This window comes from Zea mays, chromosome 3, assembly GCF_902167145.1.
Source record: "Zea mays cultivar B73 chromosome 3, Zm-B73-REFERENCE-NAM-5.0, whole genome shotgun sequence".
NCBI lineage: Eukaryota > Viridiplantae > Streptophyta > Magnoliopsida > Poales > Poaceae > Zea > Zea mays.
This window is the reverse complement of record NC_050098.1, coordinates 32,220,904-32,245,111: the sequence shown is the minus strand read 5'-3', so window position 1 is coordinate 32,245,111 and position 24,208 is coordinate 32,220,904. Positions and strand designations below refer to the sequence as shown.

The window sequence follows — 24,208 nt, the reverse complement described above, 5'->3', positions numbered from 1 at the left end:
AGACCTTCGGAAACAACTGGCCAGAGCCAAAGAAGAACGTATACTTGAAGAAACAAAGCGTGAACTCAGCGATCAATGGGCAGATCACCTAGAAGTGACTGTTGAAGAGCTTCGTTCATCCAAAAAGAGATGCTACAATAAATCTATAGATTATGTTAAAAAATTAAAGGCTAGCTTCGCCAAGGTCGACGCATTCTCAAGTGAAGAAAACTTTTCGAGAGGCAATCCCGAAGGTGTCATTGAATGGATTGACCATGAAGCTGAAGCCTTCGAAGAAATTTTAAATAGCCGAGGAGATATATGTGCCTTCTCTGGCGCCAGAGGGATTGCCACTATTTTAGAGAAGAAGGGCTGCGAACACGTAAAAATTTTAGCACAGTCCGAAGCTGCTTTGTCCTTTGAAGATACAAAAGATCCTTCGGCCGAAGCTAGTATAATTGGTGGAAAGTTTTTCACTGATATCTGGGATAATGGTGGCCGAGAGATGGCCGGAGAAATTATTCGAAGAAGTGAAAAGGGTATTCACGATGCTAGAGAAGTAGCTGAGGCTGCTAAAAAGAGCGCAGGGGCCGAAGGTCAATTAGGTATCAACTAATAGTTTTTATCGTGTTATAATCTTAGGCTTTAAGATTTGTTTATGATTTGTAATAGCAAAGTAGCCGTGTCCTGTCCTTCCTCAGATCCTACTGAAGTATCTCCGGTGCACGGCCTAAGGGTGACGATGAGATTAAAAAGATGGCTGAAGCTATTATGGATGAGGCTGTCGATCGACTGTTGAACGAAGCTGCAGAAGTGGTACTTAGGGAAGACTAGATGCTATTGTAAAAACACTTTAAATGTAACACGTGTAATATCTTGTAATCCTGTATGTAACATATTTGTTTTATTTTTCTTTATGGTTTAATTCTTTACGATGCATGAAACTTTTCATACATACCTTTTTTGAGTCTTTGGCGAAAAAACACCTTCCCTTCTTTTCATGCTTCGTGAAGAAAAATTTTTATGTATCACAACAATGTCCATAGCGCTCAGATGAAGAATATCCAAGCTTCGTGAAAACATTCTCCGAAGCTATACTCCGAAGTTTGAAGATTGTGTCTCCTTGTGACAATACGATTTTCACTCTTTCAAAGCATACTTCCGAAGATCAATATTGTGTCCCCCGCTTGTACCATATGCAACATGATGTATGATGCTTATGCTATGCAAAATGATGTGATGATGTTATGTTACGTAGATGGCATTTGTTCCGAAAGATACACACATATCCCCACACAATATTTTTGTATCAGCGCTGATTCTTCGCTGTAAGCTCTGCATTCCCTTAGGAACGTCTTTGGAGCTTCTTCGCCTTTTACTTAGGCGGTATAAGCTCTGCATTCCCTTAGGAACGTCTTTGGAGCTTCTTCGCCTTTTACTTAGGCGGTATCAGCGTTGACTTTTCGCTGTATGCTCTGCATTCCTTTTGGAACGACTTTGGAGCAGAAAACTTACACTGCGCTCCCTTCGGAACGACTTTTTGTGACTTCGTCAGACTTACTCTGCGTTCCATAGAACGACTTTTGTTGCTTCGAAGAATTTTCGATAATCCGAAGGTCCTTTTTATTATCACAAACCTGTGAAGAAAACATATTTTTCCTGTAGGAATCAACGAAACTAATTACATGAAACTTAAAACAATGTCCTTTATTACAGAAAATAAAACTGAATGAAAAAGATTGCTATTAAGGTAGGATATTTGTCAATAGATGTGCTTTGATTCTGGCACGGTGCTGTTGACCGTGCGAGCTTCGGACTGTTCTCTGAAGTCCCTTTGATGTGGAGCATATTGACTCCCTTCTGGCTGCTGGCCTTGTTGCAACGGAGGTGGAGGCGGAGACTGTTGCCAGGAAGCTTGAGGCTGACTCGCCGAAGCAGCAGAGACTGCAGGATGGTTGCCCACATATTCTGGGATGTAGGGCGAATGATACGAAGCTGTATGCATGACCTGCTTCGGCTGGGCTTGCTGTGCTGCTGCTTCAGCTATTTCCTTTTGCTTCTGTATAGTGACATGGCACATCCTGGTAGTATGGCCTTTGTTTTCACCGCAGAATAAGCAAAAGATTCTTCTCGGTTGATCGCCAAATCTTCCTCCGAAGCCCCTGGCGCCTCTGCCTCTTGGGGCTGGTGGCCGGAAGGAGCTTTGCTGTTGTCCAGAAGCCTGTGAGGAGCATTGTGGCCTTTGCTGTTGGCTTCCTCTGTCATCATTTTGTGTAGAATTGTGAATTGATCTCACATGCCTCGGGTAAAACCTTCCTCCGAAGCCCCTGGTCATTTCAGAAAACCTGAAAGCCTCCTCCCTTCTTTGGCGAAAATCATTGTCGGCCCGAATGTATTCATCCATTTTCTGGAGAAGCTTCTCCAAAGTTTGAGGAGGTTTCCTGGCGAAGTACTGAGCTGACGGACCTGGCCGAAGCCCCTTGATCATGGCCTCGATGACAATTTCATTGGGCACCGTTGGTGCCTGTGCCCTCAGACGCAAGAACCTTCGGACATATGCCTGAAGGTATTCTTCGTGGTCCTGAGTGCACTGGAACAGAGCCTGAGCAGTGACCGGCTTCGTCTGAAATCCTTGAAAGCTGGTTAATAACAAATCCTTCAGCTTCTGCCATGAAGTGATCGTTCCTGGTCGAAGGGAAGAATACCAGGTTTGAGCAACACTTCTGACAGCCATAACGAAAGATTTGGCCATGACTGAAGCATTGCCACCATACGAAGACACTGTTGCTTCGTAGCTCATCAAAAACTGCTTCAGGTCTGAATGGCCATCAAATACGGGGAGCTGAGGCGGCTTGTAGGACGGAGGCCAAGGTGTAGCCTGTAACTCAGCGGACAGGGGAGAAGCATCATCAAAAACAAAATTCCCATGATGGAAATTGTCATACCAGTCATCTTCGTTGGGAAAGCCCTCCTGATGAAGGTCTTGATGCTGAGGCCTTCGATGTTGCTCATCCTGAGCAAGATGACGAACTTCTTCAGAGGCTTCATCTATCTGCCTCTGCAGTTCAACTAGCCTGGCCATCTTCTCCTTCTTGCGTTGAACCTGCTGCTGAAGGATTTCCAGATTTTGAATCTCCTGATCTAGATCATCCTCCGGAGGTGTTGGACTGGTAGCCTTCCTCTTCTGGCTTCGTGCCTCTCTAAGAGAAAGGACGTCTTGATTGGGGTCCAGCGGCTGCAGCGTGCTAGCCCCTGGTGCTGAAGCCTTCTTCGGCGGCATGACGGAGGTGATGCTTGCCGAAGATGTCAAAAAGCTCAAGAAATGGAAGTGAGTTCACCGGAGGTGGGCGCCAATGTTGGAGACTTGTTCTCAAGTGCTAGGAGTTAAGAACAAGGCAACATAGAAAATGTTAATCGTTAACACCCTTCGTCCCCCGAAGCATTATTTCCCTTAGGATATAATGGCTTACGGACGAAGGCTATGAAAGACATATCTTCATAAATTCATCAAACAATGACAAAGGATAAAATATAAAGAATGTAAAAGAACACATGAACAATCATTTATTATTATTGAACATAAACAAAAATATTATTAAACTATAAGTGTACCTTTAATCGGAAGGAAACGATAGTACAAGCGTGACGCAAAAAGCGAATGCCAAGTCAGCGTGAACAGTACGGGGATACTGTTCACCTATTTATAGACATGGGACACAGCCCTTACAAAATTACATTCATACCCTTTACATTTGATAATAACTCTATAGTAGTCTATCGAGGTTTGAATAGCCTTTTCATCTTTAAGTCGGTTCCACTCTCTGCTGTTACGCCGAAGCTTTCCTACTCAACACCTTCGGCTCTGTATCAAGCTTCGTATTATTCCGATCTGCTGCAATGCCGACTTTAGTCTGAGGGTACCTGTTCACACATTGTACTACAGAAATACTGTTAAATCCTGTTTTTGAGGACCTTCGGACGCCGAAGGTCCCCAACAGTACCAAAGATCGAATCAAGAAGAGCAAGAGAGATTTGGAGATGAAGCACAAAAACCGCAGCTCTCAAACTCACTCAAAGATTTCTCTCCAAAGATTTGAAATGGGAGAGGCAAGAGGTGTGTGAGAGAGAGTGGGAGGTGTTTCTCAGGTTAGGAATGGAGTCCAAGTCATGCTCTACTATAGGGGAGAGAGGTAGGAGTGAGTATATATAGGTGGGGTTCCAAAACTAGCCGTTTTTGACTTTTCTGCACAAAAACCGGTTGAACCGGTCCCAAAACCGGTTGAACCGATTTTCAAAAAGCTGCGCAGGGCTTTTTGACTGACACATCAGACTGGCAGAAAAAAGTGAACAGTGCAAAAACCGGTTGAACCGGTTTCCACCAGACAAAAACCGGTTGAGTGTCCGGCTGAACCAGTATTTGAATACCAGCTGAACCAGCCTGAAAACCAGCTGAACCAGTATTTTCCAGAGAACAATTTTGGCCAAGATAGACTTAAAAAGGTTGTACTACATACTTTCACTAAGGATTAACAAGGATAAATGGAAGTTTTAGAACAAGGATTTTGAGCTTTAGTACCAACACCAACCTTCTTTATGGATCCCCCTTGATAGTACGACGATTCCTATACTCAAGTTAAATAAAATATAATTAAGTAAACTCCTTGAGTCATTGGTGTCTCAAGTATGATTTCTCCATGGTGTTGCTTCATAAGGATCACAAACTGAAAGGGAATTAGGATTACACCTTTTTCCAAATTGATTTTGGTGGTTGAATTGTCCAACACAAATAATTGGACTAACTAGTTTGCTCTAGATTATGAGTTCTACAGGTGCCAAAGGTTCACATCAAACCAATAAAAAGACCGAGAAAGGATTCAAATATAGAGAGCTAAAGTCAGCCGAAGTGTCCCCTGGCCTGGCACACCGGACTGTCCGGTGCACCAGGGACTCCAACTCCGAACTGCTCACCTTCGGGAATTCTAGGAGCCACTCCGCTATAATTCACCAGACTGTCCGGTGTAGCACCGGACTATGTCTGGTGGTGCACCGGACTGTCCAGTGTGCCAGCGGAGCAACGGCTACTTCAGCGCCAACGATCACCTGCAACTGCATTCAATGCGCTACAGTGTGCGCAGAAGTCAGACTCGCGCCAGAAGGCGCACCGGATAGTCTACAGGACCTGTCCGGTGCACCACCGGACTGTCCGGTGGCCCAGAAGACAGAAGCTCCAACGGTCAGAATCCAACGACTGGGTGACGTGGCAGGCGCACCGGACAGTGTCCGGTGGCGCACCGGACTGTCCGGTGCGCCATGCGACAGCAGCCTTCACCAAACAGCTAGTTTGGTGGTTGGGGCTATAAATACCCCCAACCACCCACCATTCATTGCATCCAAGTTTTCAGACTTTCTACACCTTACAAGAGCTATAGCATTCAATACAAGACACACCAAAGAGATCAAATCCTCTCCCAAGTCCAAAGATCATTCCCAATCAATTAGTGACTAGTGAGAGAGTGACTTGTGTTCATTTGAGCTCTTGCGCTTGGATTGCTTCTTTTTCTCATTCTTTCTTGTGATCAACTCAATTGTAACCGAGGCAAGAGACACCAATTGTGTGGTGGTCCTTGCGGGGACTTTGTGTCCCGTTTGATTGAGAAGAGAAACTCACTCGGTCTAAGTGACCGTTTGAGAGAGGGAAAGGGTTGAAAGAGACCCGGTCTTTGTGACCACCTCAACGGGGAGTAGGTTTGCAAGAACCGAACCTCGGTAAAACAAATCCTTGTGTCTCACTCTTTAATTGCTTGTGATTTGTTTTTCGCCCTCTCTCTCGGACTCGTTCATATTTCTAATGCTAACTCGACTTGTAGTTGTGCTTAAGTTTATAAATTTCGGATTCGCCCTATTCACCCCCCCTCTAGGCGACTTTCAATTGGTATCAGAGCCCGGTGCTTCATTAGAGCTTAACCGCTCGAAGTGATGTCGAGAGATCACGCCAAGAAGATGGTGATCGACGGTGAGAAGACCGCTACAAGCCATGGGAAGGCTCCATCGAGGGAGTCCACCAACAAGAAGAAGGATGGATCCCCTTCACGCATTCGATCGCACAAGAGTGGCAAGAAGAAGAAGAAAATGAAGAAGGTGGTCTACTACGAGACTGACTCTTCATCGCCCTCTACATCCGGATCCGACGCCGCGTCCGTCACTTCTAAGCGCCAAGAGTGCAAGAAGTACAGTAAGATCCCCTTACGCTATCCTCGCATTCCTAAGCATACTCCATTACTTTCCGTACCATTAGGCAAACCACTGATGTTTGACGGTGAAGATTATTCTAGGTGGAGTGATATGATGAGATATCACCTAACCTCACTCCACAAAAGCATATGGGATGTTATTGAGTTTGGTGTACAGGTACCATCCGTAGGGGATGAAGATTATGATGAGGACGAGGTGGCCCAAATCGTGCACTTCAACTCTCAAGCCACCACTATACTCCTCACCTCTCTAAGTCGAGAGGAGTATAACAAGGTGCAAGGATTGAAGAGCGCCAAAGAGATTTGGGACGTGCTCAAAACCACGCACGAGGGAGACGAGGTGACCAAAATCACCAAACGGGAGACGGTCGAGGGGGAGCTCGGTCGCTTCAGGCTTCGCCAAGGGGAGGAGCCATAAGAGATGTACAACCGGCTCAAGACCTTGGTGAACCAAGTGCGCAACCTCGGGAGCACCAAATGGGATGACCATGAAATGGTCAAGGTTATTCTTAGATCACTCGTTTTTCTTAACCCTACGCAAGTTCAATTAATACGTGGTGATCCTAGATACACACTAATGTCTCCCGAGGAAGTAATAGGAAAATTTGTGAGCTTTGAGTTGATGATCAAAGGCTCAAAGAAAATCATCGAGCAAGATGCCTCCTCCACGCCCAAAGCACAACCGGTCGCTGTCGGCGTTTCGACCCCGGGGGGTCCCTGGACCGACGAGTAAATTGTCGCCACATGTCCCAGCCCGGATGGGTCGACGCGAGACGGAGCACGAAGGGGGGAAAAGGAGGGAGACAGGAAAAACAGGAAACTCGCGGCCTTCGTGTTGTCCTGCGCCCAGGTCGGGTGCGCTTGCAGTAGGGGGTTACAAGCGTCCGCGTGGGAGAGAGCGAGGAACTTTGCGCATCATCCCGTCCTCCCGCGCGGCCAACCTCCTCGTAAGAGAGCCCTGGACCTTCCTTTTATAGGCGTAAGGAGAGGGTCCAGGTGTACAATGGGGGGTGTAGCAGTGTGCTAACGTGTCTAGCAGAGAGGAGCTAGCGCCCTAAGTACATGCCGTCGTGGCAGCCGGAGAGGTCTTGGCACCCTGTTCATGTGATGTCGTGGCCGTCGGAGGAGCGCTGGAGCCTTGCGGAAGGACAACTGTCGGGGCTGTCGAGTCCTTGCTGACGTCTCCTTGCTTCCGTAAGGGGCTGAGAGCCGCCGTCGTCATGGAGCACGCGGGGCGCCATCATTATTTGTTTACCGGGGCGAGCCAGATGGGACGTCGGTCTTGTTCCCCGTAGCCTGAGCTAGTTAGGGGTAGGGTAATGATGGCCCCCCTGTGACGTGGTCGGTCCAAGCCCTGGGTCAGAGGCTCCTCCGAGGTCGAGGTCGAGTCTGTCTTCCGAGGTCGAGGTCGAGTCCGAGCCCCGGGTCGGGCGAGGCGGAGACTGTCGTCTGAGGCCAGGGCTGAGTCCGAGCCCTGGGGTCGGGCGAGGCGGAGTTTGTCGTCTTCCGGAGCTAAGGCCGAGTCCGAGCCCTGGGGTCGGGCGAGGCGGAGTTCGTCGTCTTCCGGAGCTGAGGCCGAGTCCGAGCCCTAGGGTCAGGCGAGGCGGAGTTCATCGTCTTCCGGAGCTGAGGCCGAGTCCGAGCCCTGGGGTCGGGCGAGGCGGAGTTCGTCGTCCGAGGCCGAGACGGGGGCCGAGCCCTGGGGTCGGGCGAGGCGGAGCTTCCTATGGCGCCCGAGGCCGAACTTGGCTGCTGTTAGCCTCACTCTGTCGAGTGGCACAGCAGTCGGAGCGACGCAGGCGGCGCTGTCTTCTTGTCAGGTCGGCCAGTGGAGCGGCGAAGTGACTACGGTCACTTCGGCTCTATCGACTGAAGAGCACGCGTCAGGATAAGGTGTCAGGCGATCCTCACATTAAATGCTCCTGCGATACGGTCGGTCGGTGTGGCAATTTGGCCAAGGTTGCTTCTCGGCGAAGACTGGGCCTCGGGCGAGCCGAAGGTGTGTCCGTTGCTTGAGGGGGCCCTCGGGCGAGACGTGAATCCTCCGGGGTCGGCTGCCCTTGCCCGAGGCTGGGCTCGGGCGAGGCGAGATCGTGTCCCTTGAGTGGACCGAGCCTTGACTTAATCGCACCCATCAGGCCTTTTCAGCTTTGTGCTGATGGGGTTACCAGCTGAGATTAGGAGTCTTGGGGGTACCCCTAATTATTGTCCCCGACAGTCGCATTCAAGGCGACGGAAGAGAAGAAGGAAGAGTCTACATCAAGTAGACTCCCCATTGACGCCTCCAAGCTCAACAATGAGGAGATGGCGCTCATCATCAAGGGTTTCCGCCAAATCCTCAAGCAAAGGAGGGGGAAGGACTACAAATCCCGCTCCAAGAAAGTATGCTACAAGTGTGGTAAGCACGGTCACTTTATTACAAAATGTCCATTATCAAGTGACAGTGACAGGAATAACGACAAGAAGGGCAAGAGGAGAGAAAAGAAGAGGTACCACAAGAAGAAGGGCGGCGATGCCCATGTGTGTCGCGAGTGGAACTCCGACGAGAGCTCCACTGACTCCTCCTCCGACGAGGACGCCGCCAACATCGTCGTCACCAAAGGACTCCTCTTCCCCAACATCGGCCACAAGTGCCTCATGGCAAAGGACGGCAAAAGGAAGAAGGTAAAATCTAGATCCTCCACTAAATATGCATCCTCTAGTGATAAAGATAATTCTAGTGATGAGGAGGATAATTTGCGCACCCTTTTTGCCAACCTAAACATGCAACAAAAGGAAAAATTAAATGAATTAATTAGTGCTATTCATGAGAAGGGTTAACTCTTGGACTCCCAAGAGGACTTCCTAATTAAGGAAAATAAGAAGCATGTTAAGGTTAAGAATGCTTATGCTCTAGAGGTAGAAAAATGTGAAAAAATTATCTAGTGAGCTAAGCACGTGCCATGATATTATTGCCAACCTTAGAAATGAGAATGCTAGATTAATTGCTAAGGTTGATTCAAATGTTTGTGATGATTCAATTTCCAATCTTAGAGATGATAATGTTAGTTTACTTGCTAAGATTGAAGAATTGAATGTATCTCTTGCTAGCCTTAGAAATGAGAATGAAAAATTAATTGCTAAGGCTAAAGACTTAGATGTTTGCAATACTTCCATTTCTAATCTTAGAAGTGAAAATGACATTTTACATGCTAAGATTGTTGAACTAAAATCTTGCAAATCATCTACATCTACCATTGAGCATGTTTCTATTTGCACTAGATGTAGAGACATTAATGTTGATGTTATTCATGATCACCTAGCTTTAATTAAGAAACAAAATGATCACATAGCTCAACATAATTAATGAGCATGACTTAGAAAATGAAAAATTTAAATTTGCTAGAAGCATGCTCTATAGTGGGAGACGCCCTGGCATCAAGGATGGCATTGGTTTCCATAAGGGAGACAATGTCAAACTTAATGCCCCTCCTAAAAGATTGTCTAACTTTGTTAAGGGCAAAGCTCCCATGCCTCAGGATAACAAGGGTTACATTTTGTACCCTGTCGGTTATCCTGAGCACAAAATTAGGAGAATTCACTCTAGAAAGTCTCACTCTGGCCCTAATCATGCTTTTATGTATAAGGGTGAGACATCTAGCCCTAGGCAATCAACCCGTACAAAATTGCCTAAGAAGAAAACTCCTATTGCATCAAATGATTCTAACATTTCATTTAAAACTTTTGATGCATCTTATGTTTTGACTAACAAATCTGGCAAAGTAGTTGCCAAGTATGTTGGGGGCAAGCACAAGGGGTCAAAGACTTGTGTTTGGGTACCCAAAGTTCTTGTATCTAATGTCAAAGGACCCAAAACCATTTGGGTACCTAAAATCAAGAACTAAATTTGTTTTGTAGGTTTATGCATCCGGGGGCTCAAGTTGGATCATCGATAACGGGTGCATAAACCATATGACAGGGGAGAAGAAGATGTTCTCCTCCTATGAGAAAAACCAAGATCCCCAACGAGCTATCACATTCGGGGATGGGAATCAAGGTTTGGTCAAAGGATTGGGTAAAATTGCTGTATCACCTGACCACTCTATTTCCAATGTTTTTCTTGTAGATTCTTTAGATTATAACTTGCTTTCAGTTTCGCAATTATGTAAAATGGGTTACAACTGTCTTTTTACGGATATAGGTGTTACTGTCTTTAGAAGAAGTGATGACTCAGTAGCATTTAAGGGAGTGTTAGAGGGTCAGCTATACCTAGTAGATTTTGATAGAGCTGAACTCGACACTTGCTTAATTGCTAAGACTAACATGGGCTGGCTCTGGCATCGCCGACTAGCACATGTTGGAATGAAGAATCTTCACAAGCTTCTAAAGGGAGAACATATTTTAGGACTAACAAATGTTCATTTTGAGAAAGACAGGGTTTGTAGCGCATGTCAGGCAGGGAAGCAAGTTGGTGTTCATCATCCACACAAGAACATCATGACGACTGACAGGCCACTCGAGCTCCTACACATGGACCTATTCGGCCCGATAGCTTACATAAGCATCGGCGGGAGTAAGTACTGTCTAGTTATTGTGGATGATTATTCTCGCTTCACTTGGGTATTCTTTTTGCAAGAAAAATCTCACACCCAAGAAACTTTGAAAGGATTCTTGAGACGGGCTCAAAATGAGTTCGGCTTGAGGATCAAGAAGATAAGAAGCGACAATGGGACGGAGTTCAAGAACTCACAAATCGAAGGCTTTCTTGAGGAGGAGGGCATCAAGCATGAGTTCTCTTCTCCCTACATTCCACAACAAAATGGTGTAGTGGAGAGGAAGAATAGAACTCTATTGGACATGGCAAGGACCATGCTTGATGAGTACAAAACTTCGGATCGGTTTTGGGTGGAGGCGGTCAACACCGCTTGCTACGCCATCAACCGGCTATATCTACACCGAATCCTCAAGAAGACATTGTATGAACTCCTAACCGGTAAAAAGCCCAATGTTTCATATTTTAGAGTCTTTGGTAGCAAATGCTTTATTCTTGTTAAAAGAGGTAGAAAATCTAAATTTGCTCCTAAGGCTGTAGAAGGCTTTTTACTAGGATATGATTCAAACACAAGGGCATATAGAGTCTTTAACAAGTCCTCTGGACTAGTTGAAGTTTCTTGTGACATTGTGTTTGATGAGACTAACGGCTCTCAAGTAGAGCAAGTGGATCTTGATGAGCTAGATGATGAAGAGGCTCCGTGCGTCGCTCTAAGGAACATGTCCATTGGGGATGTGTGTCCTAAGGAATCCAAAGAGCCTCCACAAGCACAAGATCAACCATCTTCCTCCATGCAAGCATCTCCACCAACTCAAGAAGAGGATGAGGCTCAAGATGATGAAGGAGAAGATCAAGAAGATGAGCCACCTCAAGAGGAGAGCAATGATCAAAGGGGAGATGCCCATGATCAAGATAAGGAAGATGAACAAGTTCCAAGACCGCCACACCCAAGAGTCCACCAAGCAATTCAACGAGATCACCCCGTGAACACCATCCTCGGCGATATCCAAAAGGGGGTAACTAATAGATCTCGTGTTGCTCATTTTTGTGAACATTACTCTTTTGTTTCCTCTATTGAGCCACATAAGGTAGAGGAAGCACTTCAAGATTCGGATTGGGTGGTGGCGATGCAAGAGGAGCTCAACAACTTCACTAGGAATGAGGTATGGCATTTAGTTCCACGTCCTAATCAAAATGTTGTAGGAACCAAGTGGGTCTTCTGCAACAAGCAAGATGAGCATGGTGTGGTGACAAGGAACAAAGCCAAACTTGTGGCCAAGGGATATTCACAAGTCGAAGGTTTGGATTTCGGTGAAACCTATGCACCCGTAGCTAGGCTTGAGTCAATTTGTATATTACTTGCCTATGCTACTTACCATGGCTTCAAGCTTTACCAAATGGATGTGAAAAGTGCCTTCCTCAATGGACCAATCAAGGAGGAGGTTTATGTTGAGCAACCTCCCAGCTTTGAAGATAGTGAGTATCCTAACCACGTATATAAACTCTCTAAGGCGCTTTATGGGCTCAAGCAAGCCCCAAGAGCATGGTATGAATGCCTAAGAGATTTTCTTATCACTAATGGCTTCAAAGTCGGAAAAGCCAATCCTACTTTATTTACTAAAACACTTACAAATGATTTGTTTGTATGCCAAATTTATGTTGATGGTATTATATTTGGGTCTACTAACGAATCTACATGTGAGGAATTTAGTAGGATCATGACACAAAAATTCGAGATGTCTATGATGGGAGAGTTGAAGTAGTTCTTAGGATTTCAAGTGAAGCAACTCCATGAGGGCACCTTCATTAGCCAAACAAAGTATATTCAAGACATTCTAAACAAGTTTGGGATGAAGGATGCCAAGCCCATCAAGACACCCATGGGAACAAATGGGCATCTCGACCTCGACACGGGAGGTAAATCCGTAGATCAAAAGGTATACCGGTCGATGATAGGTTCCTTACTCTACTTATGTGCATCTCGACCGGACATTATGCTTTCCGTATGCATGTGTGCAAGATTCCAAGACGATCCTAAGGAAGTTCACCTTAGGGCCGTAAAACGAATCTTGAGATATTTAGTTTATACTCCTAAGTTTGGCCTTTGGTACCCCAGGGGATCCACATTTGATTTAATTGGTTATTCGGATGTCGATTGGGCGGGGTGTAAAATTAATAGAAAGAGAACATCGGGGACTTGCCAGTTCTTGGGAAGGTCTCTGTGTCTTGGGCTTCAAAGAAGCAAAATTCCGTCGCTCTCTCTACCGCCGAAGCCGAGTATATTGTCGCAGGCCATTGTTGCGCGCAATTGCTTTGAATGAGGAAAACCCTTAGGGACTATGGTTACAAATTAACCAAAGTTCCTCTTCTATGTGATAATGAGAGTGCAATCCGCATGGCGGATAATCCCGTTGAACATAGTCGCACTAAACACATAGCCATTCGGTATCATTTTCTAAGGGATCACCAACAAAAGGGGGATATCAAGATTGCATATATTAACACCAAATAACAATTAGCCGATATCTTTACCAAGCCACTAGATGAACAAACATTTACCAAACTTAGGCATGAGCTAAATATTCTTGATTCTAGGAATTTCTTTTGATGTTTTGCACACATAGCTCATAAATATACCTTTGATCATATCTCTTTCATGTGTTATGACTAATGTGTTTTCAAGTGTATTTCAAACTAAGTCATAGATTGAAAGGAAATTGGAGTCTTCGGCGAAGACAAAGGCTTCCACTCCACTCCATCGCATTACTCATCCTTCGCCGTCGCTCCGCACCGCTCTCCAACTTTGGTATAATCTTCACTCATATGTTATTTACCATAGGGAGAGTTCAAAGGGCTTATATTTCACTCAAGTATCCGTTTTTGGCGATTCATGCCAAAGGGGGAGAAAGTATTAGCCCAAAGCAAAAGGACCGCACCACCACCAATTTTCTAAAATTTGAGTTAAGAAAAGTTTCAATTGGTGATTTTTCAATCGGTATCTTATTTTTGATAGAATTTCAAATTGGTACAACCCTTTCAAAACTAATATCTAAAACCCTCTTGAACACTAAGAGGAGGATTTTATTGAGGGGGAGTTTTGTTTAGTCAAAGGAAAAGCATTTGAAACAGGGGGAGAAAATTTCAAATCTTGAAAATGCTTCTCAAAATGTTATTCATTTTACCTTTGACTATTTGCAAAAGGACTTTGAAAAGAATTTACAAAAGTATTTGCAAAAACAAAACATGTGGTGCAAGCGTGGTCCAAAATGTTAAAAATGAAGAAATCAATCCATGCACATCTTATGAGAATTTATTGGTTCAATTCTTAGTAACCTTTGCACTTACATTATGCAAACTAGTTCAATTATGCACTTCTATATTTGCCTTGGTTTGTGTTGGCATCAATCACCAAAAAGGGGAGATTGAAAGGGAATTAGGCTTACACCTTTTTCCTAATTGATTTTGGTGGTTGAATTGCCCAACACAAATAATTGAACTAACTAGTTTGCTCTAGATTATGAGTTCTACAGGTGCCAAAGGTTCACATCAAACCAATAAAAAGATCGAGAAAGAATTCAAATATAGAGAGCTAAAGTCAGTCGAAGTTTCCCCTGGTCTGGCACACTGGACTGTCCGGTGCACCAGGGACTCCAACTCCGAACTGCTCACCTTCGGGAATTCTAGGAGCCACTCCGCTATAATTCACCGGACTGTCCGGTGTGCCAGCGGAGCAACGGCTACTTCAGCGCCAACGGTCACCTGCAACTGCATTCAATGCGCTACAGTGCGCGCAGAAGTCAGACTCGCGCCAGAAGGCGCACCGGACAGTCTACAGGACCTATCCGGTGCACCACCAGACTGTCCGGTGGCCCAAAAGACGGAAGCTCCAATGGTCAGAATCCAACGGCTGGGTGACGTTGCAGGCGCACCGGACAGTGTCCGGTGGCGCACCGGACTGTCCGGTGCGCCATGCGACAACAGCCTTCACCAAACGGCTAGTTTGGTGGTTGGGGCTATAAATACCCCCAACCACCCACCATTTATTGCATCCAAGTTTTCAGACTTCCTACACCTTACAAGAGCTATAGCATTCAATACAAGACACACCAAAGAGATCAAATTCTCTCCCAAGTCCAAAGATCATTCCCAATCAATTAGTGACTAGTGAGAGAGTGACTTGTGTTCATTTGAGCTCTTGCGCTTGGATTGCTTCTTTTTCTCATTCTTTCTTGTGATCAACTCAATTGTAACAGAGGCAAGAGACACCAATTGTGTGGTTTTCCTTGCGGGGACTTTGTGTCCCGTTTGATTGAGAAGAGAAGCTCACTCGGTCTAAGTGACCGTTTGAGAGAGAGAAAGGGTTGAAAGAGACCTGGTCTTTGTGACCACCTCAACGGGGAGTAGGTTTGCAAGAACCGAACCTCGGTAAAACAAATCCTTGTGTCTCACTCTTTATTTGCTTGCGATTTGTTTTTCGCCCTCTCTCTCGGACTCGTTCATATTTCTAACGCTAACTCGACTTGTAGTTGTGCTTAAGTTTATAAATTTCAGATTCGCCCTATTCACCCCCCTCTAGGCGACTTTCACAAACATCTTTGTCTCACCTTTTGAAGCAAACACAAATCGAGCCTGTGACTTGTGCCATTTCACCATATATGAGTTCAAATCATGGCTTCAAGTCACCTTACTGATGCATCAACATGTTGTAACTCTTTATAGCTGATTAGTTCATCGACTTAGTGCTAGTACTCTCTTCTTCACCTTAGCCATGGTACCACGGTCTACAAGCCGTCGCTTGGCCTTCACCTTCGCTTAGTTCCTCGAAACCCTTTCCTTGCTATCTTCACCCTATCAAGCCATTCTTGAGTCACATCCTATTGAGCATCCATTGAGAGAATCATTTTTTAAATATTGTGAACCTTGCTTGAATGTCATCTAGATATAACTGCTAAGATCAATCAAGCTCTAGTTTGATTCTCATATATTCATATATGGACTAATAGTAATATGGTCAAGCCAATTCACGATTCCTCATATCTTATTCACTTTGGCTTGACCAATCCTATTAATCCCTTCAACCTCTATTATGATCATATTTATGCATAGTGATTTCTCAGGACTTGTCCATATATTCAAACCAATATAGAGACCATATTATATCCATTTGCATTGTCTCACTGGTTATTTGACCTTGTGTTGAACCTTGTTCACTGATCATTATACACTATTCAAGTATGTTTATCATACTGAATTTCCTGTTCAACACTTAGCAAACTTGTTAGACCTTTAAATGTGTTGTTATCCAAATCACCAAAACTCACAAAAGGGATGACTGCACTTTCAGCAACGGATATGTCCGGTGCACACGGGACTGTCCGGTGGTGTCGAGTCTGGTCCAACTTCTCCTCTTTTTGTGCCAAACTTCTTTGTCTTCGTTTGGCTTATCCTGAGAAGTTCCCTATTACTTAGATAAACATTGTTAGCAACAAACACAATTGACTAAGTGTAGGAACCATACCATTTTGATTCCTTTTTCATAAGGATTTGCAATATGCCCAAACTCAAGCCTAAAAAGTGGTTTTCTTATTTTCCACAAGCTTTTGGACTTGATTGCTTCAATTTGCTTTCTAAACACCCGCGCTTATGTTCATATGAAGAGTGTTAGATATTAATCACCAAAACACTTAGAAATGGCCCAAGAGCACAATTCACGTCGGACGGTTTGGTGTGCCACCAGACAGTCCAGTGTGCCAGGCTGAAGAAATCCCAAGTTGCATGCTCTCTGCATAGATGGTCTGGTGCACTAACGGATGGCCCGGTGAGCCCTGATGCTTCTGTCCAGCAGCCTATTTTTTATCTTTTGCCCAGTTCTTCTTAAAACCTTTTAAACTATCTTTAAGGGTGTTCCTATGACTTAGACAAACATATTTGGTGACTATCCAACTAGTCTAAGTCGTGGTTTTTGAACTTTTTGCTCTCTCCAACTTTTTTTTCTCGAAAAGCATAGGAGAACTGCGCCTCATATATTAAGAAGGAACAAAACGTCCATAGAAGACTGAGATACAAGATCCTCATGGAATCCAGAAACAAGCATACAAAAAACCGTCCATAGAGTCACTTAGACTAACCCTCCCGCCAGCTGCCCTAGGCCTTAGGGAGCAAAATGTTGACTTTGCAAAACTTAGCTCCAAAATATTGACTTTGCAAAAACTTAGCTCTCCAACCTTCTTAGATGTATCAAATAGGTTCCTAGTGGTGTATGCAACTTATCCAAAGTGTGAAACTAGATATTCTTTATATTTTCCAAGTTTTACCCCTTTTGTGGTTAGTTTTGATCTGTTTCTGACTTGGAACTAAGTTGAGTTGACTTATGCACCTGTGAATCAAATGTTAGACAAACTAGTTAGTCCATAAGACTGTGATAGACATCAAGCACCAAAATCAATTAGAGAAAATGGTTAAGATCATTTCCCTTTCAGTTATGGTAGCCAACGAGTTGATTACCAACTTCATAATAGAACGAGTCGGTTACTCCTGTAATTCTCCTAGATTTGGACTCTCTCCTAGTAGACCTTGTACTCGTGGTTGAGTCCATGAGCCCTTATGCACATGTTGTGTTTTATAAAGCTTATCTAGATCAGGGTTTACTTTCTCGTTCCGAAAACACCGAATTTCGCTATTTTTTCTCGTTTTTGTTACTCACTAAGAAACGGATTTCGGTCCTGTTTTTAACTGGATTTCGTTTCAAAAATATAAAAATATAAAAGTCAAATTTTGGTCAGCGAAACGAAATTCGGATCTTCCAAACGAAATTGTGAACCCTGATCTAGATACACAAGTAATTTCAGTTTTGGTCCGATCACAGCAAAAAATACTTACTTTTCGTTGGCTTCCTACACAAGAGTTGAAAATAAATTAATTTCATTTTGTTGTTTTGTTCTGATCGCCAAAAAAAAACCTTAGCCGATAAAATTTGAATCAACTTTGATGTGCTACTTTAAATCCCACAAAAAGATTATTGTAGTGGACAAAAATTCGCTATCTTTGTCGTAATGCGCGCGGTCCTGGAACGACGGGCAGCGTTTCACTTTTGCAAACAGGAATACGTAAATACGTAGACGTCGAGAAGCAGGGACGGGATCCTGTTGACAATGACAGCGACAAGGATGCATGCAAATGGAGAGGGAGGACGTGAACGTCTTCCGCCGTTCCGCGACGACCCGGACATTCGGGTCAATTTTCCAGTCTAACAGTCATGCGGAATTGCGGATGCCCGCTGCGGCCTGCAAGCTACAGCTACTACACCCGCGCGCGCGTTGGCACTCGCACTCGGCAGTGCCCGCCTGATAATTAGGGCGGAGGAAAGAGTTTTTGTCCGAGGAATCAACCTATCAACCTGTCCAAAATAAGATGATATATTATAATTTTATTTTTTAAATTTGGTAAGATGATCATATTTTTCATGTTAATATTAACTAATTAATTATAAGGAATAAGATGGTGATTGTCCAATTCATTCTATTCTACAAATAATAAAAAGTAAGAAGTAATAAGATAATAAACTAATTTCTCAAACTAAATATCCTAAAAAAGATCGATCAAAACACTTGGACGAAATCGAAGTCGTGAAAAGATGCACGTGACGACGTATTTAGACCCTGTTTAGGAGGACTTCGCTTCAAAATTATAGTTTCGGTTTTTCAGCTTCACGATGAAACAACTTCAATATATTGATAAAACGAGTTTCAAGAATGTCTGGCTTGCACATAGACTCCAACTTTTGTAATACAATTAATTTGTATGAGTTTCCTTAATTACATTTAATGATTAGCTGGTGTAGAGAGAGACATGAATCGGTAGATCATATAACCAATGGTATGGTGGTTAACTTTTGTGCAACCTTTAAGGAGATTTAAAAATTTCATGAAACTGAACCCTAGTTTCAGTTTTCTTAAGCTAAAGCTAGTGAAACTAAGACTGTTTGGATATAAAAAACTAAAATAGACTTTAAAATTATTGAAGCGAACTCCCGAACATGCATTAACCGCGGTCGCCTCCTGCTGTCATTGGTCGTTGTCGTCGTCGTCTTCCTCCCTCTCCAATCTCCATCCATCCTCGTCCGTCCTCAAGGGTCTAAGACCAAAATTAACTGAGCAGGGAGGGTGTTGTTAGGTGGGGCGCCGTCGCACCACACCACACCACGGGTGTGCGACGCCCGGCCAGGAACGGCGATGGTGGCGGGCGCGGGATGGAGAAGAATTTAATGGCGGTCGGCCTCGTCCGATCCCGACCCTCTTTCTCTGGCGGCATGCATGCATGGTGCTTGCCCTGGGGGCTGGCGGGCGCTTCTATCATGCATGCCGGCAGCATGCGCTGGCTCTGCCCTCATGGCGCGTGCGCGGCCACCACTCTCGTCCCTTCAACCCGCTGCCACACGCGTTGCGCTTCCGCGCTCTCTAGTTATCTCTGCTGCAGCAGCACGAACGCCGCGTCTGCAGCTCCATGGGATAGGGACGGTCCAATGGCGATCAGGCTAGCAGGCAGCAGGCCGTCCCCTGTCCTGTGCATTAACTCCGATCCTCCGCCGTGATCGGAGAGACCAACCACCCGATCCCACGGCCGATCCGATCCGATCAGCTTGCTCGCAATATTGTTGCTAGTACCAGTGTTTACACGTACTAAGCACCATCATTGACCCCTCAGTATTGCTCCCAGAACAGAACTGACACTGAGGCGTGAGGTCTGTCTGAGGTGTGTGATTAATAAAACAGATGATGATTATCCCTAAATCGATTCCAAAGCTCCCAGCCTGCCACCACGTAGTGACGTAGTTAGTGGAGCCTCAACGCTCCACACACTTGGTTCGCACTAGCATCGGTACGTAGTTATTTTTACAGGTGTTGCCGAGCGGGCGGGGGCGAGTGTCATCTCCTTTCGTTTCTTTTAGAGTTTTTTCTTTTTGGTCGTTCGTGGTGGTGGTGGCAATAGCGGCGGACTTGCGGTCGTTGTGGCTCGCCGTACCTAAGGAGGGCAACCACTTCGGTTGCGGCTCGCTCCCTGCGGCGAATCATTCATTAGCCAGTGGCGCTCGTCGTCCCGCGTGCCGTCCACTCGGGCTCTTGATCGACCACCCACCCTGTCCACTCGAGCGCCCCTGTTTCTGGCGGCTGGCGCCGGTGGCCCGGCGGGCCTGCCTCTGCCCTCTTGGCTCTTGCGGTTGCGGCTGTCATTTTTTTGGTGGTTGGAGCACGCGCACTGCTCCGGGCGTCCTGAACAACGGACCTGGACGTGGACGGCCCGGCCGGTGCACCTTGTCGCTAGTCGCTACCCAAGCCCAATTGCCCATCCCGCGCGTTCAACCACCACCACGCCGCACCGCGCGTTCAGGTTCAGGATTGCTGCCTTGTCTTCTTCCCCGGTCCGCAAGAGGGGAAAGAGAAGTTGAGGTCTGCCAGCAGGCCTACCCTGCTCTGTAAAACTCATCTAAATCTGATGTACTGCCACCTGCATGTTCATGGCTAGATCCGGCAGCATATAGCGGCAGGGTGAGATATTTCTAGCTACTGCAGTGTGCAGCGCGGGAACGTAGGACGGACGGAGCAGGGGTCCCGTCGTCATCTCACTTCGTCCCTGTCGCGCTTAATGCTGCCATTAAACTGACTGCTTGCAGCTCATCCGTGCTGGCGAGCTCCACTAATAAATGCGTGCGTATCTGTGTGCATCGCGGCAGCCGGCAGGGAAGGGCTGGACAGGATTGCGCGTCTGCGCTTCAGTCTCCAGTTCCCGGTGACGACGCCCACTAGTCTCTACTAGATAGGCAGCGCCGGCTGCTGCTGCTGCCGCCGCCGATCAGGGCTTTCGCCTGCCGCCCGCATGGCTCCGGCGTCCGAGACGGAGCTGCAAGCACCACCACCACCACCGGCGTCGGCTAAGGAGATCAAGTCGCCGGAGGTGCTGCCGGAGCCAGGCTCGCTGTCAGCGCTGCAGCGCAAGAAGCTGGGTGCGCACTTCATGGAGAGCGACGAGCGCCGCGTCTCCCGCGCCAGGACACCTCTCGGCGCCGCCTATGAACCGCCCTCCGCCGCCGCTGGCGGCGGCGGCACCACGCCGGTCAACATCCGCGGCGAGCCCATCCAGGACCTGTCGAGGACCGGGGGGTGGGTGGCCGCCTTCTTCATCTTCGGCAACGAGATGGCGGAGCGCATGGCCTACTTCGGGCTCTCCGTCAACATGGTCATCTTCATGTTCAAGGTGATGCACCGCCCGTTCGCCAGCTCCGCCAACGCCGTCAACAACTTCCTCGGCATCTCCCAGGCGTCCTCCGTGCTGGGTGGCTTCCTCGCCGACGCCTACCTGGGGCGCTACTGGACCATCGCCATCTTCACCACCATGTACCTGCTGGGGCTCATCGCGCTCACCGTGAGCGCCAGCGTGCCGGCGCTCGTGCCGCCGCAGGAGGGCTGCGACAAGCTCGCCATGCTGCTGGGCGCCTGCGCGCCCGCCGCGCCCTGGCAGATGGCCTACCTCCAGACGGCGCTCTACGTGACGGCGTTGGGCGCGGCGGGGATCCGGCCCTGCGTCTCCTCCTTCGGCGCCGACCAGTTCGACGAGCGCAGCCCCGAGTACAAGCGCCGGCTCGACCGCTTCTTCAACCTCTTCTACCTCGCCGTCACGCTCGGCGCCATCGCCGCCTTCACGGCCGTGGTCTACATCCAGATGCAGCACGGCTGGGCGGCGGCGTTCGGCACGCTGGCGCTGGCCATGGGCACCTCCAACGCGCTCTTCTTCGTGGGCACGCCGCTGTACCGCCACCGGCTGCCGGGGGGCAGCCCGCTCACGCGGGTGGCGCAGGTGCTCGTCGCCGCCTTCAGGAAGCGGGACGCGGCCTTCGACAGCGGCGACTTCGTCGGCCTGTACGAGGTCGCCGGCGCCAAGTCCGCCATCCGTGGCAGCGCCAAGATTGACCACACCGACGACTTCAGATGGCTTGACAAGGCCGCGCTGCAGCTGGAGGGTGACCTCGCCGGCGGCGAGGACGAGGAGGCGGTGAACCCGTGGCGTCTGTGCACGGTGACGCAGGTGGAGGAGGTGAAGATCCTGCTGCGGCTGCTGCCGGTGCCGGCGTGCACGGTGATGCTGAGCGTGGTCCTCACCGAGTTCCTCACGCTGTCGGTGCAGCAGGCCTACACGCTGAACACCCGCGTGGCGGCGCTGCACCTGCCCGTGACGTGCATGCCGGTGTTCCCCTGCCTGGCCATCTTCCTCATCCTGGCGCTCTACTACCAGACCTTCGCCCCGCTGGCGCGCCGCCTGACGGGCCACCCACACGGCGCCTCCCAGCTGCAGCGCGTCGGGCTGGGCCTCTTCTTCTCCATCCTGTCCGTGGCCTGGGCGGGGCTCTTCGAGCGGTACCGCCGCGGGTACGCCGTCCGCCACGGATACCTCGGCCTCTTCCTCACGCCCATGCCGGACCTCAGCGCCTACTGGCTGCTCATCCAGTACTGCCTCATCGGCGTGGCCGAGGTGTTCTGCCTCGTCGCGCTCCTGGAGTTCCTGTACCAGGAGGCGCCCGACGCGATGCGCAGCGTCGGGTCCGCGTACGCCGCCGTCGCCGGCGGGCTCGGCTGCTTCGTGGCGTCGGCGATCAACACCGCGGTGGACGCCGCGACGCGGGACGATGAGGAGGGGCGGCCGTCGTGGCTGGCGCAGAACATCAACGTGGGCAGGTTCGACTACCTGTACTGGCTGCTCGCCGTGCTCAGCACCGTCAACCTGCTCATTTTCGTCTTCTTTGCCAAGCGGTACAAGTACAGGGTCAGGGTCGACGTGCCGACCACAGTTGCTGTTGATAAGCAGTAGCTAGCCGCTAGCGCCATTACAAGGATTTGAGTTTGGATGTGCTGTAACTATTGATTACTGGGAATACCATAAAACATAGATCTTGTACCGTCGCGGCAATAGAATAGACCAGCCGGAACTGGTGCCTGGTGGAGTGGGAGCTTCAGCCTTGGGCCTCCATCTGGAGATCAAGTATCCGGTGACTGCTGTCAGCTCAGGAGCGTGATAGCATGATGAACCACATCGTACTGCTGACTGTTCATCAGTAATTCCCCAGTTGCTTTAGCTTTGCTACAACCTGTCTCGTTGATGGCCGAACTGCTACAGACTATTTTTTTTGAAACATGCAGGAGGTCTGCCTATTATATTGATAAGGAGGAAAAGACATGTTATGATTTAAGACAACAAGGATAGGTCCGTAGGCATAGAAGCCACTAGCCAGATGAAAACAAGAAATAGAAGCCTTGTAATTATGAAAAGCATCTAAGAAAAAGATAAAGGAGCTGTGTGGCGGTCTGGCCCCTGCCAGCTTCCAGGCCGCCACCTCACATTTAATTTTTTAAATTGCTCGCAATTCGAGAATATGTGGTCAAAGATTCTCGTATTTCTTTCCCGCCATATTGACCAGATCACTAGAATCAACAACAACTCGAGGTCTTTCCTATTGCATCCCGACAACATGACAGATCTCTTCCATCATGGGCAACAGAGAGTGAAAGCGCCCTCCACCCCCAAGTTAGATGGCTTCAGGTCCTCAATAGCCACCCAAACAACAATGTCCTCCCAAATCCATTTAGTGAACCGACATTCGACAAAAAGGTGTATTCCATACTCCAGGGGCCCATTACACAGAACACAAGATGGTGCATGGGGCCAATTTCTGGTTGCCAAACGATCAACTATACAAATTCGATTTTGAATAGCTAACGAACTGAAGATACACTTAGGGGTGCCCAAACCTTCCAGATGAACAGGTCGAAGTTTGTGCATGTCGAGCCGAAGAACTAGACCCGGTATGCCGATTTTACTGTGAAGCGATGGTCTACACTGAATTTCTAGTTAACAATATCTTCATTAATATTCCCCGGTCGAAGATGGACCTTTTGGACATGGGAACAAAGAGTGTAGAACTTGTGAATATGGTGAGATGAAATTGCTTTGTCAAACAAATCAAGATCGGTGATCCAGACATTGTTTCTTACCGTATCTACCAATGATTTTCTCTTATTTTTGATACAGTAAATAGGCGAGGCGCCAGATCCTTGGCCCTCATCCCATCAGCCCAGGCATTGTCCCAGAAGGATATTTTAGAGCCATCACCAATCACAATATCAGTTCATGTCGCAAACAGAAGTTTATCGGTCTTGGTGCAAGGCAACTCCTAACTACCCTAGGATGTACTTGATGAGATCTAGTTATGCCATCGTCATCGCACGCGCAATGCACGCGCGAAAACGCCCAAGTGGAGGACCCCCAAGCCATCAAGAGCCTTTGGTCTTGCCACACGCTTCCAATTAACCTTGCATTTTCCGCTCGTCGGTCTTTCAGAACCAGCCCAAAGGAATTGTCTCCTTCCGGAGTCGATAATAGCCATAATTTCCTTGGGGGC

The 24,208-nt window shown here is 47.5% G+C and overlaps 1 protein-coding gene across 1 annotated transcript; it reads left to right on the top strand.

The window, feature by feature from the left end:
* The first annotated feature begins 20,006 nt into the window (after positions 1 to 20,006).
* LOC100384152 (Protein NRT1/ PTR FAMILY 6.1) lies at positions 20,007 to 22,828 on the top strand. The gene has a single exon (NM_001176731.2). The coding sequence runs from the start codon at positions 20,635 to 20,637 to the stop codon at positions 22,618 to 22,620; it is 1,986 nt and encodes a 661-aa protein (NP_001170202.1). The 5' UTR covers positions 20,007 to 20,634; the 3' UTR covers positions 22,621 to 22,828.
* The last annotated feature ends 1,380 nt before the right edge of the window (positions 22,829 to 24,208 follow it).